General features: G+C 36.8%; 1 protein-coding gene across 1 annotated transcript in view; it reads left to right on the top strand.

Annotated features, from left to right (window-relative positions):
* The window catches only part of FOXP1 (forkhead box P1), a 281,610-nt gene that overhangs the window by 105,691 nt on the left and 156,161 nt on the right, over positions 1 to 19,758 (top strand). The window contains exon 4 of the mRNA XM_044661547.1: positions 5,029 to 5,121. Within this exon, the coding sequence (XP_044517482.1) occupies positions 5,029 to 5,121 (93 nt within the window). The remainder of the gene's footprint in view (positions 1 to 5,028; positions 5,122 to 19,758) is intronic.

Here is a 19,758-nt window from a genome sequence, read left to right as displayed (position 1 = left end):
TCCCCTTCTGACCCCGTTCCTAGCATTCTGGATTTCACAATCTTTCCTCTCACTCTCCATCCTCTTTCAGGCTGTCTTCTCACAGAAGAGTTTCAGCTCCTTGAGGTCATGGACTATCTTCTTTTTGCTTATAGTGTAGAGCACAGAGCCTGGCATATACTATGTTCAATAAAATCTGTTTCTTTCTTCTCCTACTCCTTCCTACTTCCACTTATGGCTAAACTGTTTACCAGTTATGTCTGTCGCTTCCACTTTCACCATTGCTATTGCAGTAAGTCCTTAATTAGTCTTTTTAAATTGAATTGAATTCTGATTTTAATTTTAATTATGTTTTCAAATTCTGAATTTAACAAATGTCATAAAAACACAATTTCCTTATCTAAAGTAGATCAGAAAAAGAGGATTAAATGTGAAACCACACTATAACATATATATTTCTTTTTTAGTATATAATACATTCAGTGATAGTTTCAAAGCTGTCCTGCTTTTCTGATTAGCTGTTTCCTTCTGGACCTCCTTCCTGTTCTCTTCTGTGTATTTTTTTTTAAATTATTATACTTTTCTTTTCAAGAATATATGTAGATTCAGTTTTTAATAATTGCTTTCTGACATTTGGCAATCATGTTCTCTCTCTATTCCTCCTCCTTCCCCCTCTCCAAAATAGCAGGTAATATGATATAGCTTATACATGAACTATCACAATACATTATTTCCATGTTCATTATATTGTGAAAGAAGACATATATTGAGCTGTGTTCAAATCAGGACTGAGACACTTCCTAGCTGTGTGTCCCTAGGCAAGTCACTTAACCCCAATTGCCTAGCTCTTATCATTCTTCTGCCTTAGAAACAATATCAATTCTAAGACAGAAGGAAAGGGTTTAAAAAAAATGTATATGTCATTTATACAAGAAAAATATTCATGAAGGAAATAAAGTGAAAAATTGTATGGTTCAGTCTGTAGTCAGATTCCATCATTTTCTTGTATGGTAGTAGTTAGCCTTTTTCATCATGAGTACATTGGAGTCATCCTGAGTCCTTGCATTGCTAATAATAGCTACGTAGTTCACAGTTGGTCGTTGTATATTATTGCTGTTAATATAGATAATGTTTTCCTGGTTCTGTTCACTTCACTTTGTATCCCTTTAGGTAAGTCTTTCAAGGTTTTCTGTGATCATCTTGTTCTTCATTTCTTAGGGCATAATAGTATTCCATTACAATCATATATTACAATTTGTTCAGCCATTCCACAACTGTATATTTTTTTAATGCTTCAGTGAAAAAAAATGCTTCAATGATGGACTGTTCATCTCCTTCAAACAACAAGAAGAGAATTAGTCTCCTAGCTTTAACACTACAAAGAGAGGAAGGGAATAAGCATTTATATAACAAATCTTTCATGTGCCAGGCATTGCACTAGAAACAACCACAGAAGTCATTGAGTCCAGCCCTTTCGTTTTGTAAATGAGGAAATTGAGCCCCAGAGACCATAAATGACTTTGCCACAGTCATACAGGAAGTACATATGAGACTCCTGTTGTATTGAGGTGCTTCTTAGAGATTGGTTTGCAAGGATTGTCAGAATAGTTTTAACTATTTCTGCTACTAAGCCCTCATCTTGGCTCCATCCCACCCCATCACCCCCACCCAAATATCTAGCTTTGAATCTATGTTCTTACTTTCAATCCTATTCCCTTTTCACTGTAACATTTCGACTTTCCCCTGATAGCCACATGCATATATAGTAAGCCTAAAGAAATGTTTGTTTTAATTTTTAGTTCTAATTTGGTTAAGTAACTTGAGAAGAAAGCACCGCCATCCAATAATAATGGAACCTTCTCTGGCATGAATGTGTTTGTGACACATACTCAGTCACATTCAGTGTCATAGAATAATTGAAAAGTAAAAGGAGATTGGAAGCTCACTAGCTAGAGAGAGAACATTTCTTTTGGTGCATGTAGTGAGTTCTTTTTACATGAGGCAAGTATTGTTTGACTTTGAATATGATAGCATATTTCTGTAGTGTTCCCTTTATAACTGGAAAAAAATACATACCCTTGTTTTACAGATGAGGAAACTGAGACTCAGAAAGACTAAATTGCTTACGTCTAGGATCAAGCAGAAAGCAGGTGTGGAAGTCAGTACTAGGAGTGAAGTTTTCTAGCCCAAAGATGAGGCTTTTCCTACTATGCCAGAGAATTGAAAGTATACTTAGCTTTTGGCTTTCACTTTTCCTCTAAATATTACTTTGACTTACCTAACTACTGTCACCTATAACCTCTTTTTACCTTCCCAGCCAGTAGCCAGACCCACTTTATTGATCTGAGAATTCTAAATTTCATGCTTGAAATTTATAACACTTCCCTTTCTTACATGAAAAAGCCATAAACCCTTCAAGCTAAATAGCTCAGGATACATAGAGTAGCAACAAAGGCTTCTGCTCCTACAGGCACCTTGCAAAGGGACTATTTTTCTTATATGATATAAATGAAATCTTCAGTCTGCCCACTTTTCCACCTACGCATGTACTGAACGTCTCCAAGGAGACAAAGAAACCCTAAGTCCAGCTATGGTGAATCCTCCAGTGAGACAGCAGGCTGGAGTCTCAGGCAACTCTCCCAGGCGTCCCGGCTTCCAGATGTCCCTCTCAGACAGCCTTTTTCTCTAGGCTCTTGCAGGCAGACACTCTCCAACATGTTTCTTTCTTCACAGCCGAGCTAGACTGTCCATTCCATGTGAAGGGCTGGTTGTGGTGAGTGCAGTGGGCAGTGAGCCTTCATGGGACAATGGGTTGGGGGTGGGTAGCTGAGTGGGTGAGCTCCTTCCCATTATCTTTTTCTTTGTCCCCCATTCTGGTAATTTTCTCTCCCCCTTTTCTTTTACTATTTTTTGACAAAAGAAGCCTCCCCTGAACTTTACACTAAATCTTAAGGTGTTCTTGGCTTTAGTATTCCAATAGCAAGTCCTAGCTGATGGTCTGGGCCATTGGGTAGAAGGTGTATTTCTTGCTGAGCCCACATTTATGAGGTCCTTCAACCTGGACACAATTCCTTCCACTTTATACCTCTCTTTTCTCTTTCTCTGGCCCCAGGACATGTGGATCATCAGGCATTCTATCCATTCCAACAGGAGCTTTTCTTATAGGTCTCTTACACTTTGATGACCTCAAGATGTTGCACATCAACTAATGTACAAGTACCTTCAGATTGTTAGTATATGTGCTGCTGAAGCAAGCACTACAAGTATCTTCAGAATAAAGAGTGATACACATTCTCTCAAGTGTATAACAGCACTCAGTAGTACAGTGGCAGCCTCTGTAAATGTAACCCTAGAAAGTCAAATGACTGGCCAGTTCAGACAGGTATCTAAGCAAATATACTGGTTTGCTGGTCAGTTCAATCAATAAGCCAGTTCAACCAATTTTTTCCCATCGAATTTACCAGATTTTTGGTGGTTTAATTTGATGGTCTACAGACACAATTATTCCTACATTCTTAATGGAGTCACTTTGCGTTGAAGAATAGGTCATGAAATACATAATCTAAAAAATGATGGGCCGGTGACATGACACCCGAGAGGGATAACCATTCCATTTGTTCTCCAATGATAGCCTCAGAAGGTCATGAGAAAGCAAGGAAAGAAAGCAGCTTGTTGATTAGTTACTTTGTTGTGAATTTACAGGAGAACATAGAGAACATGGCATCGATGAGTTATTATCTGCCTCGGCATCTTTGGAGGGAAAATGTGCCGCAATGAGATCATAGCTCTGTTTTGAGTTTTTTCTTCCTCTAGGTATAATTTCTTGGCTTCTGGATGATTTGACTCAGAAAATATTATCATTTCAAGTGAATTGCAGTCAGAATCTTTTGTGAACTTCCATTCTCTATTTCTAATGTCACAGAGAGGTGTTTCTGCCTCTTCCCATATGTTCTTCAAAAAAAAAATCACAATTCTTTATTACAGTTTTTATTTTAAATATATTGGGGGCCTTGGCCACAAATCCGGGACAAGTCCTTAATTGACACTTTGGAAGACTGACCTTTTTGGGTATTTCACAAATATTTCCATTTTCCTTGTTTTCTTTAGGCATCTCTGATTAGTAGATTGAAATTTATCCTATTGCTAACATTGTTAGTTAGTTCTTCCCCTTCTCCGACCCAGCCAGCATTAACTTTCTTGACTACCAACTGAAAAATATATAAACACTCAACTTCTGAAATAATCATTTTGCATTATTGCCTTTCAATGGATGATAAAAGAAAATGCCTAGCTAGATATACATTGATTTCCCATTTTCTGAAGGCCACCCACACTTTTCTGCTATGATGCATCTGTTTCTATTCTCAAATCACAAAATCATTTTAGATTGGACTGGCTCACAGGAATGCCCTTTATTTATATTCCAACTTTAATGGAGAATTCAAGTAAGGTGAAACATTCCAATTCACCTAAATCAAAAAAAAATAATAGTAAAAGAGATAGTCTTTTGTCTATGAAACCAATTAATTGCTTTCTTTGTCTCAGTTGCTTCTCCTGGCAGTATCATCTCAGAGTAAGGTAAAAGTAATAAAGGCTAAAGTGGACTAGAAGACATGCATCAAATTCCTGCCTTGTTCACTGACTGGTTTTGTGATCCTAGAAAAGTCATTTTATTTTCCTCGTCTGAAAAATGAGATTACGATACCTCCTACCTTAGAGGGCTGTTGTGAGGATCAGGGGGTCGCATGGGAAATACTTTGCAAATCTTAAAGCACTGCATAAATTCTAGTTACTAATATTATTATATTTACACCCTAGACTATAGGGAAAATCTGAGTGAGTGCATTTTTGTGCCTTTTAAACCTTAAATCGAATTGGCTCAAAGTCAACAAAATCTGGAAAAAGGATTGAATCATTCTAGGAAGAAGTCTTACTCCTTGACATGCCAAAATCAGGATCCAGTCTTGAGGCCAACTTACAGTAATTTGGGGAAAGAGCATCCCAGAGAGCTGTGCTAAGCCAAAGTTTTCCTTCCTTCTTTCCTTCCAGGCTCTTCAGGTGGCAAGACAGCTTCTTCTACAACAGCAACAAGTTAGTGGATTAAAGTCCCCCAAGAGGAATGACAAACAGCCAGCCCTTCAGGTAAAAAAAGAGGGAGAGGCAGGGACCATGAGCACTCTGTCATAAACTGGGCCTTGGATGTGATGCTTGATGTTGTCTTGTCAGTCAGCGAACATCCCTGCAAATGAAAAATGCCAACGGCCATGGTGTGATGATCTTCCAGTTATGGAAAAAATTCTATGGTTGAGTTTCCCCTAATATTTGCTACCCCAACTAAATGAAGTTATGGCTATCCCAGCTTGTTGAACTTTCTTCTTGGACAGTATCTACTTTATCATCCATGCAATCCAAAAGTACTTCGGATGTGTGAAGGAGAGATTCAGTAAATGCTTTTGGTTTTAGGCAAGGATGAGGAAGTAGTGGGCATAAAAGAAAAAGAACTTAGAGTTTTGCAGGTTCGATTATTACTTTTTTAACAATAATGAGGACAGAGTGGAGTATTGTATAGAGAGCTAGCCTTGAAACCAGGAGGATGTGGATATAAGTTCTGTCTCTAATCTATGATGTCTGCGTAACACTGAACAAGTCTCCTAGCTTCTCAATGCTCTAGGCAACTCTTTAAAGCCATAGTTTCCAAGAAAGCACTTCCTACATTGTTAAAGGGAGTTTCTTCATCAGGGAATTACATATACATATGAAATCATGGGTTGGGTCCCATAATAGTCATAGTAGTTGAATATTTTATAAAGCATCCTAATTACAAACTGATGAAGTGTGGGCAGAGCTAATGTCATTATGCTCATTTTACAGAAGTAGATAGTGAAGCTCTAAGACATTAAATGGCATGCCTATGGCTACATGCCTAATAAATTTTAGAGCTGACACTTGAACCTGGGTCTTTGGTTTCCAAGGCTAATGTTCTTCCTCCCACACCTCTCTACAATCTTTCTATTCTTGATAGAGAAACACGTGAATATGATTTCTGGATGGATGAGGAGCAAGAAAGAGGATACAGTGCCTTCACAATACATTAAGAATTAATACCTGTTGTACATTGCTAGTTTCTATGGATGTTTTTGAAACTTAAATTTTTGAAGCCCAGAATTATCTGCCTATAGAAGTAGACTGAAAATTTTCCCACTTGGTCAAATTTCAGATGAAAGGCTACAATGCAAGACCTAAAAAGAAATAATTTCTTCTGAAGTAAATAAGAAGTTTTACTATCTTTAGGGACAAAAAGTTATTGCAACTAGATCTTCATTAGTGAGATTATGAAATTCTCTGAAATGGTCACATGCATTCAGAATCACACTATTTGAAATTATAATTATGTCAAAATCCAGCTCACTGGAAGTATGCAGTGCAAATTCAAACAATGTGATCATTTTAGAAGTGTCTTTACTTTCACTGATCTGTTCAAAAAAGATAGATCTTCGAATATCATGCCAATACCAATGACTTCTAAGAATTAGGTGTTTAATTTTTTTTTTTGCTGGTAGCATCTAAAGAGAAAGGAAGTTAATAGGTGAATGAATAGAATACATCTAGATAGATATATAGATAAGACAGACAGAAGACAGATAGATGATAGATGATAGATAGACAGACAGACAGATGATAGAAAAATAGATAGATAGATAGATAGATAGATAGATAGATAGATAGATAGATAATGGATGGATAGATTACTAGATTGATAGATAGATGGCTAGATAGATAGACAGACAGATGATAGATAGATAGGTAGATAGACAGATAGATGATAGATAGATAGATGATGGATAGATAGATAGAAAGACAGATAGATGATAAATGGAAAAATGAAAGATTTACTTTGTGCAAAGCATTAGATTGCAAAGAAAGCAAGACTTAGTCTCTAAACGAGACCTTTGTTCAGTCCTAATATACTTAGTACCTGTGCAGCTTTGGGTAAGTCACTTAACATCTTAATACTTCCTTTTTTTCATCTTTAAAATGAGAGATTTTGGTTCAATAACTTTTAAGATCTCTTCCAGTTCTAAATTTCAGATTCTGTGATCTAACTAGATGGCCTTCAAGGCCTCTTCCAGTTCTGAATTGGTGATCCAAGCATTCTAAAATTTGAGAATGGTTTGAGTAAGAATTTGAGAAAACACCTACAGGTTATAATGAATTTAATGAATTTGATTCAAAATGTTTAATTATATTCTGAACTTAATCTATAATAACTCCATATATTTGACTTAAGTTAGTCAGAGTAGAGAAATCCACCTCCCCAAACCTATCAGAACTTAGAAAAGAATGCCAAGCCTTTGGTAGGGATACATTTGTTCCTTTTTCTGAAGTTGAGAAAGAAACTCTCTTTCAGGAATTTATCAGTGTTACAGTGACATTTTATTGGAACCGCCAAGTCACAACACGTATTGTTTATTAACACTTCCAAAAACATTTATTTGGTAAACTCTTGCCGCTCCATATGCCTTTTAATGTACTCTAACACTGGGGACATTTTTAATGAGGTATTGTGCCAGGAAGGGCCAGTGTCAGGTACTAAGAGAAATGCTTTGTTGTGCAGATGTCTTAAGAATAGCTCCAGAGGATGAAATATGACTGTGTTGACCTTTCAGCTGTGAGCCTATTTGTCAGGATTCAAATAAGTTGAAAGGATCAAACTGAACAGTTTCCGTAGTCAGACTGGGAATTGTGTTTCAGAGGTCAACAGTGAAGGCCACATCGCAGATTCCATAACATAGCCAATTGTTGGTACATATTGAAGTCGTCGTGCATCTCCTGCAGTCAGAGACACAATTAAAATTCTAATTTATTAATGTATACAGAGAGCTAGCCTGGCCTGTCACTCACTGATTCAAATGACTGCCCATTCTTTTTTCCTCACTCCCGGAGCTTTTGCAGCCTAAAAAATACTCTGAGTCCTCCTGAATATAGCAGGCCCCAAGTGCACTAGAGAAATGACATTGTATTATGGGGGTGGAAAGAAACCAATAAGTCACCAAAAAAATGAGTAAAAAAATATATACACAAACACACATACATATATTTATTTATCTGATCACAGTGCCCTAGATATTGAATATCATTTGGGGATATTTTTAATCATACTTTTCTTCCTTTAAAAGTCTTTTTTTTTTCAAATGTGTGGAATTTCTAGATAATTTTTAAAGACAAGTTCTTTTGGAGCTAAAATACAGAGGGGTAAAATATGGATGTGTGTGTGTGTGTGTGTGTGTGTGTGTGTGTTGGTAGAGGGAGATTCCTTAATGATATATAATAGCCTTTTTCCTGTAAACCCTCATAAGGTTTTTAGCTAATAGTCAGCGCATAGAAGAGCTAGGTTATTCCCCTTTTCATTCCCTCCTTGGCAAAGGCCACTATCTAAGTCAACTTAACCACTTGTATAAAATGCGAGGTACAGACAGGCAATCTTGAATGTTGGTTCCACTAATAAGATGTTTTGAGGCTCTTTCCGTCCTCTGAGTTTAGTAGTTGGCAAGCAGGGAGTTTAAACTGGTTTGGAAGAATTGCTGAGTGCATTGGTTACATAAGGCAATTTATGTCCAGTACAGAGTATCGCTAAATGACTTCTCAGTTATCCAGTCTCATTCTGTCTAATTAAGTAAGCTTCATCAGGTAAGCTGACCTGGCATAAACAGATAGGGATAAAATTACACCGATCTCGAGCTACCCAGCTAACATGTTATCACCTTCTTATAAAATGGTACTTTAATTCTTTGTAATTCCGTGATGAAATAACCTTCATATCTAAAGATGTCGTCATCCTCCTTCCTCACTGGGGCATCATGGACTGAGCAGCTTTTAAATGAAAGCAAAACCCGCTTAAGTACTGTTCATCTACTCACTGTCTCTCTTAACCCGAATAACTGCAGTCAGAGACCTCTTTTAGTAAATTTGAGATCTTAGCGTGGAGAGAGACTTGGCAGTGAAATAGGATTTGATCCGATGATAGTGGATGGCTTTTAAAAAATCTCCAGATATACGGTGACTCATATTTTAAATAGATCTCACACTTCTTTGCCTTACGACTGTCAGAGCCCTGTGGTTTCATAGCCTGATGATATAAACAAAAGAAATTTGAAATGAGATTGGTTATTGAATAGAAACTATAAAAAATGTAGTATAACTTCATTAATTCAGACAAAGCGAGCGGTCATGTCTAAAGAAGGACATATCTGAATTATAGAAATGATTCTTAAAAGTAATTTTGATATTATTTTCCAGTGCATATACAAACACTAACTAGGCTAACAAAGCAATGTCCAGTAGAGACCCTAAGAAGATGAGTGATTTATAATGAACATAATGAAGTGAAGTAAAAGGTGCTTCTAAAGAGCATCAGAGCTATCTGTTCTCCTAAATAATATCAACCTTTCCTCTCTGCCATCTTTTTTTCACTATTAACCAGCCCAGCTAACCCTTAAAAATAAATAGGTAGAGAAAAGCTGATTTCAATTTAGCCTGTGTGAACTATCACAGCTTTCAAATTAACACAGTCTGAATTGACCATATTGTATTGTATAACGAAATTTATTTGTGGGCAAAAAATGTTCAGACTACTCTCCTGAGTGTTTATATACTTTTAAAGGTTGCTTGAACAAGTGAAATGAATGTTTAACCCTGCAGGTGTGTTTATAGCCCTGAAAATATGTAACTTTACTGGCTAAAGATTAATTTGGGAGTAGATGAGCAATTTTATTGATTAAAATTTGGAACTTTGACCGGAGCTTTTGAGTAGTAATTCATTTTAGTTCTTTAGGCATTTTAGTTGTTGGCATGAATGTATAAATTGAAAGCCAATCAAATGACACCTTTTCTCCTAAGCAAGCAAAAGGCCTTGTGTATTCTGGCAACACTAAAGTGAAAAAAGAAAGTAAACCTTGTGCGTTGCTCTTGACCAAAAGTTGGACAGCTGGCTGACCACAGCTCCAGACAGCCTACGAGGACGTCAGCATCATAAGAGCTAACATTTCTAGAGCACTTTGGGTTTTCCATGCACTTCATGTGTGTTATTTCACTTGTTCCCCACAATCGTGTTGTGAAACAGGTACCATTATTTCCCCCATTTGAACGAATGAAGAAACCAGGGCTCAGGGAGATTAAGGGGTTTTTGACTTCCCAGCTCTGGAAATTGTGTAAGGTGGGATTCAACCCCAAATCTAGAATTCTATCCGTTATATACCCCCCTGGACTTTGGAGTTATCCCTGATAGAAAGGGAAAGAGAAAAGGGAGGAAAGAGAAGAAGCTTTTATGGGAAAGCTGTTAGGTGCCAGACCTTCTCCTGACTAGTGCTCTCCTTCCTCCTATTCCCAACGTTTAGAATTCAGCCTTTCAGAGGAAGTCAGTTTTACAGAGGGATAGGAAGATTTGTTCTAGTCTGTGCTTCAGTCCATTAAAAGCGATTGTAGTAATGCATTATGGTGCATATTAGGGCTTTAATGAATACTCAGCGAATGAGTGACTGTAGTAGAGTACTCTAAAACAGAAGTCGATGTTTTCTTGATGTCACACAAGGTGTGCTGTAGGTAGGTTTTTATGGTCGTTATTTGGCATTAGCATTACCCATAATTTTAGGATCTTGCATCATCTCTGTGCTATTCATAAAGGAAAATTTGCAAAAGAAGAAACTGTGAAAAGGGAAGCACAATTTTATGTTTTACATACCGAAATTAATATTTTAAATGTCCACTTAAAATACAGACACCTCAAACTTACAATAAAGTTTTAGGGTTTAAAAGTAAGCAAATAATTTTTAAGTCCCCAGATTCAGTTTTGTTCTTTTTTTTTTCTCAGTTTCTACTTTGTGCTTAGTGTTGAAGATGGATACAAAGACTGACAGGGTCATGATCTCAACTCTTAAGGGGCGGTTAGGTGATGCAGTGGATAGACTTGCAGACCTGGGGTTGTCAGGAAGATTCATCTTCCTGAGTTCAAATCTCACCTGAATCATTTAATAGCTGTGATCCTGGACAAGTCATTTTATCCTGTTTGCCTCAGTTCCCTCGTTTATAAAATGAGCTTGACAAGGCAATGGCAAGCCATTCCAGCATTTTTGCTGAGAAAATCCCCAAAGGAATCACTGAGAGTTGGACACAACTCTCTGAATAACAATCCCAATTCTTAAATTGTTGTTTATCTATTTGTTAGCAGTTGAATCACCCAATGAACTGAGAACAAAGGAGTCTTGCTTTCTCTTGCCTGAAAACACATCTCTCTGGTACTTTCTGGACAGCTTCATACTACACTGAGTACCACCACCCCTTTTCTCTCCTTTTAAAGTATTGTCTTCTCCTTTTAGATTATATTTTGCAGAGAGTCTTGCTTGCTTATGACTCTTATCAGTATACACTGGGTCTGGTATTCATTGAGTGCTTAACAAATATTCTATCATTTCTCTTTATATATCATTCTGTCTATTTTTTTTTATTCATTATCTAGTTAGCCGCAGTTAGGTAGCACAGTGGTTAGCATCAGATTTGGAGTCAGAGAAACCTAACTTCAAATTCAGCCTTTCATTCTTAGCTGTGCAACCATTGGCAAGTCACTTATGCCCTTTCAGCCCTTATTTCCCCATCTGTAAAATGGGGATCATAATAGTATTTGTACTACAAGGTTACTGTGAAGTCCAATAAAAGAGATAATATATGTAAAGCACTTTGCAATCCTTAAAGTGCTATATAAATGTTATCCATTAGTAGGTAGCTGACATTTATGTGGCATTTTATGGTTTACAAAGCCCTTTATCCACTTCATCTCATTTGATTCCTTTAACAATCATGATTTATCCTAGTTTTGTGCCTAGGCACCATAGTAGCCTAATTATTTTTGAGGTATCACAATTTCTATTTTATTTTAGATGTTATTGATGTTCTTACACATTCCATGGGGGCATCTCAGACCCCCTAAACACATTGCAAAAGAGGGAGAAAATATAATTCAAAATGATTTGGTTTTTTTTAATTGTTTATCTGTTTTGACAGTCAGTTACCTTCCTGTTGCTATAGAAAGACAGCTGAAGTGAGAGAAAAGGGGACTGTGTTCAAATCCCAGCTCTGCCATTTTCTATTGGTGATATCTCAGACAATTTATTTAATCTTTCTGGATATGGTTCCACATATAAAATGGAGTTATTGAACTAGATGACCTTACAAAGTACCTCGCAACTCTAAGGCTGAGACCAAAGCCTTAGTAATCACATGCCACCCCTACTTTGCTCCCTCCCTGCCTTCAAAAATCAGTCAGCTGAAGTCCTATCTAAATATCAGCTACCTTTTAGATTGTGAACAGCTTAAAGGCAGGGATCTCTTCTCTGGTCTTTGTAACCATCCCAAGACATTGTCACATCCCCTTTCCTTCCCCAGCCATAACTTTTCTTGGCACTATTTACCATCCAAATGATGCCTATTACTTCCATTCTGAAAATTCAGCCACACTCATTTCTGCCACCAGAGTTCAGGTCATCTTCCCTAATTGTCTTGCTTCCTCTTTTGTTCAGCATCTATTTGTCTGCGTGCATTACAAAGCAGTCAGCTAGGTCCCAGCAAGTTATTTCTGATACTGCAACATGAAGAGATCTGGTGAGGTTCTATGGATCAGAACATGGGTGAGCAGGTGGTTATCGTTGTCCAAAGGGTCGGAAGAATACCAAAAAAATAAAAAATGTGAAACATACTTGACTGGTCAAAAATGTGTAAATTGCTGACAAAATGACACATGTAATTAAGAGGGCTCCTACCATTTTACTTCAAGGTTTACACCTACGGTGTTGAAAAAGAGAGTGACTCCCACCTCGCTAATTACCATTATCACTGAAATGGTAGGGTTTGAGTCATTAGTTCCATGTGCATTTAATTAGAGGAAGGCTGAAATTGGATTTAACTTATTACTTCTTCATGGATCACTTTCTTGTCATCACTTCAAATTGGATTGCAGCCCCAGGTAACTAATTATGAGAGCCACAGGATCAAGAGAAAAAAAAGGTAATTAGGAATAACACTGTCGGACCCTTGCTGATAGTCCACTTGTGCTCTGGAAAAAATGAGAGCAGTATTTTGTAGTATTACAGATTAGGGAGTTAAAAGTATGTACTATTTCTAAGAATCATGGGAGACTGTCACCACCCATAGTGGTTGATATGATGTACAGCTGGGTTGAAGATGTTGTATCAACATGGTTCCACAATCAGATTCTTAATACCTAGATTAAACTTGTAAAAGCAACAGATTGGTTGTAGGTATGAGGCATCTCCACAACTGTGTACTCAGGGGTCTTCATATATATGATTACTACAAACCTGTCAAGATGCTTTCGAGCCAAAGTACATGGAGCATTTTCTGTATAGAGAGTTAGAATTTAATGAACGTATTAATGTTCCAAAGACATCATTCACGACTGACAAGAAACTCTATCTGTCAGTACAACAGTGAGACTTAGGTCTAGGACTTCTGAGTTGGAAATTTTTGTCAGTCTCCAGCTTGCTGAATCGTTCAGAACAATCTCTGTTTGCTTCTGTGTTTTTTTCTCCATGTTGTGGATAGTTTTGCTGATGTTCCTACCCATCACCACACCCCAAAATACTTTAAAATGAACTGTACTGTTTTCCCGCGCAGAGCAGAATTCAGAACTGCAAACAATCAATTTTATTGACATAGTCCGAAAAAATGTTGATGACAGTTCTAGGATGTGATGGGATTGAGTTTTAAAAGTACCCGGCACTAAGTATGGTAAAAATTTGAAATGTAATTTCATTACACAAAAAGTCTATTGGGTTGGAATTCACCAAGAAGTCATTACATTTTGATGGGCTATGATGTCACCATATATAACTGTTTTTTGCCTTTAAGAGAGAAGAAAGGTCTTTGGTTTCCCATAGGAGTGAATCACAGTTCAAAGATGGCCCTGGTTTCCTTAGGTTGCTTTAGATGGGTTTTAATGTTCTGTTAATGTAAGCAAATAATTTGTGACTCAACCTTGGGTAGCTTTCAAGCCTGGGTAAGTGAGATTTGCTCACTGTTTCCTAACATAAGGAAAGTCTAGGCCATGATGTGAACACCATGCAGAAGCAACCAAATAATCACTCTCAAAGTGATTTAAAAAAAGGTCTCAAACAGTTAGTCTTTCTCATGTGTTAATATTGCAAAATAAATTCCGAGAACGAAAATAATGATCACCCAGGCTAATGTAGAAAATGGAAGTCCTTTTCCCCCCTTTACATCTTAAGTTGATTTAGAATTTTTATACATAATATTCATCTGTGGTTGAAAAGGGGGCATCCTAAGGTCAAGTGATGCAGTGTTTTCCATTTTTCCATATGAGCCTCATACTGTGTGATAAAAGCAAACTCCTTTATTTTGTAAGTCTGCAGGAATTTCTGGTAAAGTACAGAGGTCACGTTTCTTGTCAACTTGAGCAGACAGAATTTTTAACTACTGGGGTATTTTTCTCCTTTTCTGCTTCTTTTTTCTTCCATTCCTTTTCTTTTTCTTTCATTTTTTCATTCTTTTCTGCTTTTTTTTTTTAAAAATCTCTTCTTTTTCCCTATTACAAACCATGCCACTACACTATTCACACATACACACACACAAGAGCCCTCCAATCTGCAACTCATTAGTGCACAGCACTGGAGCCTGTCCAGTGGTTAGAAAATTTCCTGAAGCCTAGAATAACAGCAGTTGGTGCAAGCACCATAGAACAGAAGTGACAATGAGGGGTAGTCCAGTCCACTTGGCATGATGCCCAGGCAGGAAAGCCAGCTGAGATAGTAAAACAGAGAGATTGAAGCAATGCATGTGGGATATGCTTGAAAAGTTTGGTCCTATGAGAAATTACCTTCTGTAAATATAAGGCATCCTCCTTTCCCCTCTACATATTATTTATCTAGGTTTTAAGGTGCATACATAAAGAAAACACCCCAAACCCCATAACAGCAAAGAAGGAAAGAAGTAGAAAGAAAACAAAAGGATATTGTTAATGTCAGTAGGTGGTTCTTGCAAAAATAAAATACTGATCTCCTATGGGACAAATAATATTTTCATTTTTAAGTGAGAAACTGAGGCACACACACACACACAAATTCAAGGCAGAAAGTTACTTTAAAATTAGGATGTCTGATAGCCATTTCTTTACCCCAACTCACTAGACCATTGTCTCTCCTCCTTTAGACATATGTTTATGAGTACATTTGAAAAATAGCACATGTAATTGAAATATTCATTTTACAAAGTGAAAGAATGCTTGAGAAGGAGAGAAAAGAAGGGTATTATTCGAAAAGAGCAGACAACTCTGAGAATAATTGTCCAAAGGCCCCCATTGAAATTGAGAAGCAGTCTGGAAAAAAGTATACTTTGAGGGGAAATATGTGTATCAATGTAATTACGGTAGTTGTGAGCTGATGTCATACCTAGTAACTGTTTTTGTGTTTCTCAGGCTTTTGTTACTGAGCTGTGATATCATGGGCAAACTATTATAAACATATCATGGATATACTATGCTTGTGTAACAAAAGATCAGGAACCTTTATTCAGTTTGTTTTCCTTGTCATATTGTAAAAATTTATTATGTGTACTGTGTATATTAGAAACAGATTTGGGTAATTCTGTCTAAATGAAGTCATCCCAGCTATTTCCAGACTGTCTGTTTTTGGTTGTGAATAATTTTAATACATCAGATGGTTGTCATATCTAGGAGCGCTCGAAAATTTTAAAGCAAACCGATCCCCTTTGGAGCATGGGTGGACTTTATCAGTCTTGCCATTATGAATCTCTCCGTTTTAAAATGATTGCCTGCTAAATTACAGAGGCTGACTACCAGTCATTTTTAAGAATTCTGGACTCGCTGCCATATCTCCTATTCGGAATCTTTTTCTGGTCATAGCAGTTTTAACTACTTAAGTAGCAAGATTTCAAACTTCCAATACACAGTGGGATAAAGTGTGCCAGCTCTTGTCCTTTTAGACTACTTTCTGCTTGTGCTTTTTTTGGTATGTATTCAAGGAGGCAGACTCCAATATGCCCTTGTATACTTAGTTAATATGGATTAAAGATGGATGCTTTAAAAGTTTTATTTGATCCTGCTGTCAACTAGCTACCATCCTCTTTCTTACCTTCTTGAGTGAATGGTATGTGACCACTCATTTCTTTCCATCTCTCTTTTCTCATCCCGCTGGAATCTGGCTTCCATGCCAACGACTCTTCTGAAACGTCTCTCCTAAAAGTTATCTTATTGCTAAAGCTAGTGGCCCTTTCACCATCATTAACTCCTGGCCCTTTCTGTGTGGTTTGGGGCAACGTGAACTGCCTCCTTCTTGTTCTTTCTCACTTAGGTTTGCTGCCACTAGTCTACAGCGGGCTCTTCCAATATCCATTGCTAATTTCCTCTTCCTTCTCAATCTCGAACTCTGGAAGTTCTCTTGAAGAGAAAGGTGCAGGGGTATGTGAGGGGAACCAATGGGTTGGGGATAAGAAATGGCTTTCAGACATCCTGAGAATAACTTGCTTCCTTGGAATTGTTTGTTCAGATACATTTTTTCACTTAATAACATCATATTTAAATAATATAAAATGAACATAACAATGAAATTCATTTTAAGTGGCACTTATATCCATTCTTTCTTCTTCACTGCCATACCAAAATAGTTCATCAATTGATTTTTTTTTTACCAAAAAGTACCTTAGTTCTACTCCCTGATTACAATTTTCTTTTTTTTTCTAAGATGCTAGTTTGTGAGATTATTTTTTATAACAGACTAATCTTGTTTAAACGCTATTTTTTTATCATATCACATCCCTGTTCAGTATATTTAACCACCTCAAGTCTAAATCTATATTCCTCATGTTCCATACCCCCATGGTAAGTTGGATTTGTCTAAAGCAAAATACCTCAACTATATTATCTGAATCCTTTTTTAAAAAATGCTTCATTAAATAATGATTTAATTAAATAATGTTGTGCCTTCTGTTCTCTGCAATACGATATAGGAATTGATCCATTTTGAACAGTATTCTTGCCTCCACCATTTTGTTTCTCTGTCTTCCTTCAAGTATGATTAGAAATCCCACATCCTGCAAGAGACCTATTCCGATGTCACTCCCTTCTATTGACTCCTCTCTGAGATTCCTTCCATCCTTACTGCACTCTTTTGGGTGCATATAATTATTTATATATTGTATCTCTATATAGAATGAGAAGCCCTCAAAGGCAAAGACGTGTCTTTAACCTTTAATTATATTCTAATTGCTTAGAACAATTGTGTGGAACATAGTAGGTGTTTAATAAATGCTTGTTGACTGACTGACAAGGTAGAAGTGTTAAAGAAACAAATTAAATTTGATATAAGGAAAACCTTTCTAATTAAAATTATCTAAAATTATATCCAAAATTAAATTATCTAAAAATATTAAATTATCTTAATTTAAATTATTTTGTTTTAATTTAAAATTAATTAAAATTATTTTAATTTAAAATTAAATTATCTAAAAATATCTAAAATTAAAATATCCTTTCTTGAGAGATCCTCCTTCCCCTTCTCTCCTTCCCTCCCACAGAGCCCTTATTAGACTTCTTCAAGCAGAGGCCAAAAAGCTATGGCTCAGTGGTATTATATTGGTCAAGTATGGTATTGGTCTGGCATATTAGTCAAGATTCCTGGACTGGTAGGAGATCAATTTTAGATCCTTATGATTCTTTTATAATTATTTACAGGGCTCATTAAATCTTAGATCTAGAATTTCAAGTGATCATAGAAATCTTCTGTAAGTCCACACCCCTCATTTTATTGATGAGGAACCAGAGATTCAGAGAAAGGAAGTTCTTTGCCCAAAGTTGCATAGACATTAAGTGGCATAGGCAGGATTTGAATCTAGGTCTTCTGACTCCAAATATGATCCTTTATAGCACATTGGGTTATAATTTCTTTTAGTGGAGAAAGTAGTGACCCTTTGAAAATGACAAACCTTTTGAGGAATTAACATATCATAAATGAATTATTTATTCAAGAAATAACCGATCAAAGAGCATATGAACACTACCAGAGACCACCTTGTAGACTGCTAGCGAAAGACTAGTGAGCTATAGACCACCATTTGTGATCCACCAAAATAATTTTTACCTATGAAGTCTGATAAATATCCTCATAACTACTTGCTAATGAAACATTATATAGAATCATGCATCACTTTGTAATTTTCTCCTAATCCTTAGGGAGAATGGAAAAAAATGTGTTCTTCTCCTGGATCTCAGCCCTTTCAGGATGAGGAATAGTATGCTTTTGAATATTTCATCTCTACACAGGGCAGGAGAAGATGTTGCCAAATGAGTCCAGCCGGGCTACTATAAGACTCAGTGATTACTAAATCAAAACACTGGATCAAATTGAAAGGATGCTTTGATCTCTTTGTTATCAATAACCTGTAAAATTCTAGTCTCCATATTGACTATTGCACGGTTCTCGTTTATATCACACTTACACGCTTCTAGTAGTTGTAGTATTAACTTTTATGACTGCCTTACTTGACCTTCACTCCAGTCTGACTGACGTCTCTTTTTTTCCTGAAGTATAAATGTCACAACATCAGCACCCCGCATCCTCAGAGAGCTCCTGGGGCTCCCTAATACCATGCAGGATCAAAGAAAAATGCCTCTCTTAGACATTTAAAGTTCTTCATAACCCAACTCCTTGCTAACCTTTGCAGTCATTACTTTACTAACCTCCACATACTGTAGAAGCCAGCAGTGCAAGTCTAGTGGTAGCTCCTTGAATATCAACCTCCATTTCTCCTCTCTGGGTCTTCATACTAGCTATCACCCTTACTTCTGTCACCTCATTTTTACCTCTTCTTGTCCCTGGATTCTGTTAAGTCTCAGATCAAGGGCAGCTGGGTGGTTTGGTGGATAGAGAGCCAGGCCTAAAGATAGGAGGTTATCCTTTATATAACAGTTCAAACCTAGCTTCAGATACTTTCTAGCTATGAGAACCTGGGCAAGTCACTTTAGCCCTACTGCCTAGCCCTTGCTGCTCTTCTATCTTGGAACCAATTCTAAGATGGAAGGTAAGGATTTTTTTTAAATCCCACCTTCTAGAGGAAACTTGTCCTCAACCTACCTACATCTAATATCACTTTCTCTAAGATTAATTTTCATATATTCTCTTTAAATGCATATGTGCTTGTCTGCATATATACTTAAATGTATATAAAATGTGAGCACAATCAACATAAGGGAAATTGGGGCGAAGATTCAATAGAATTAATGGGTGGGGGATTAATCAAATAAATACCAATGTGTTTATTCTATCATCCTAAATTTAGAACTGAAACACACATTTGAATACATGCAAGTCTAAGCTAAGCCCCTCATTCTAGAAATGAGGAAACTATGGCTGAAGTTGGTTGAGGGACTTGCTCAGGATCACAGGGCTAGTAAATATCAGAGGCAGGATTTGAACACAGGTTTTCCCACCTCTAAGTCTAGCATTGTCTCCACTATACAGACTGCTTGGGATATATATCGCATCTCTTCAGTAGGCTATAAGCTCCTCGAAGATAAGGATTATTTTATCTTGAGCTCTATCCCCATCACTCAGTGTGTGCCTTCCACATAAAACTCTAATAAATGTTGGCCAAATGGAATTATCCTTAACAGTCGATCAACATAAATTTAGTAAGTGATAATAAAATATGTATATTTATATACACAGGGGCATAAATATA

Source organism: Gracilinanus agilis, chromosome 1, assembly GCF_016433145.1.
Source record: "Gracilinanus agilis isolate LMUSP501 chromosome 1, AgileGrace, whole genome shotgun sequence".
Classification (NCBI taxonomy): Eukaryota; Metazoa; Chordata; class Mammalia; order Didelphimorphia; family Didelphidae; genus Gracilinanus; species Gracilinanus agilis.
The sequence above is the reverse complement of the archived record's forward strand: the minus strand, read 5'-3'. Positions and strand labels throughout refer to the sequence as shown.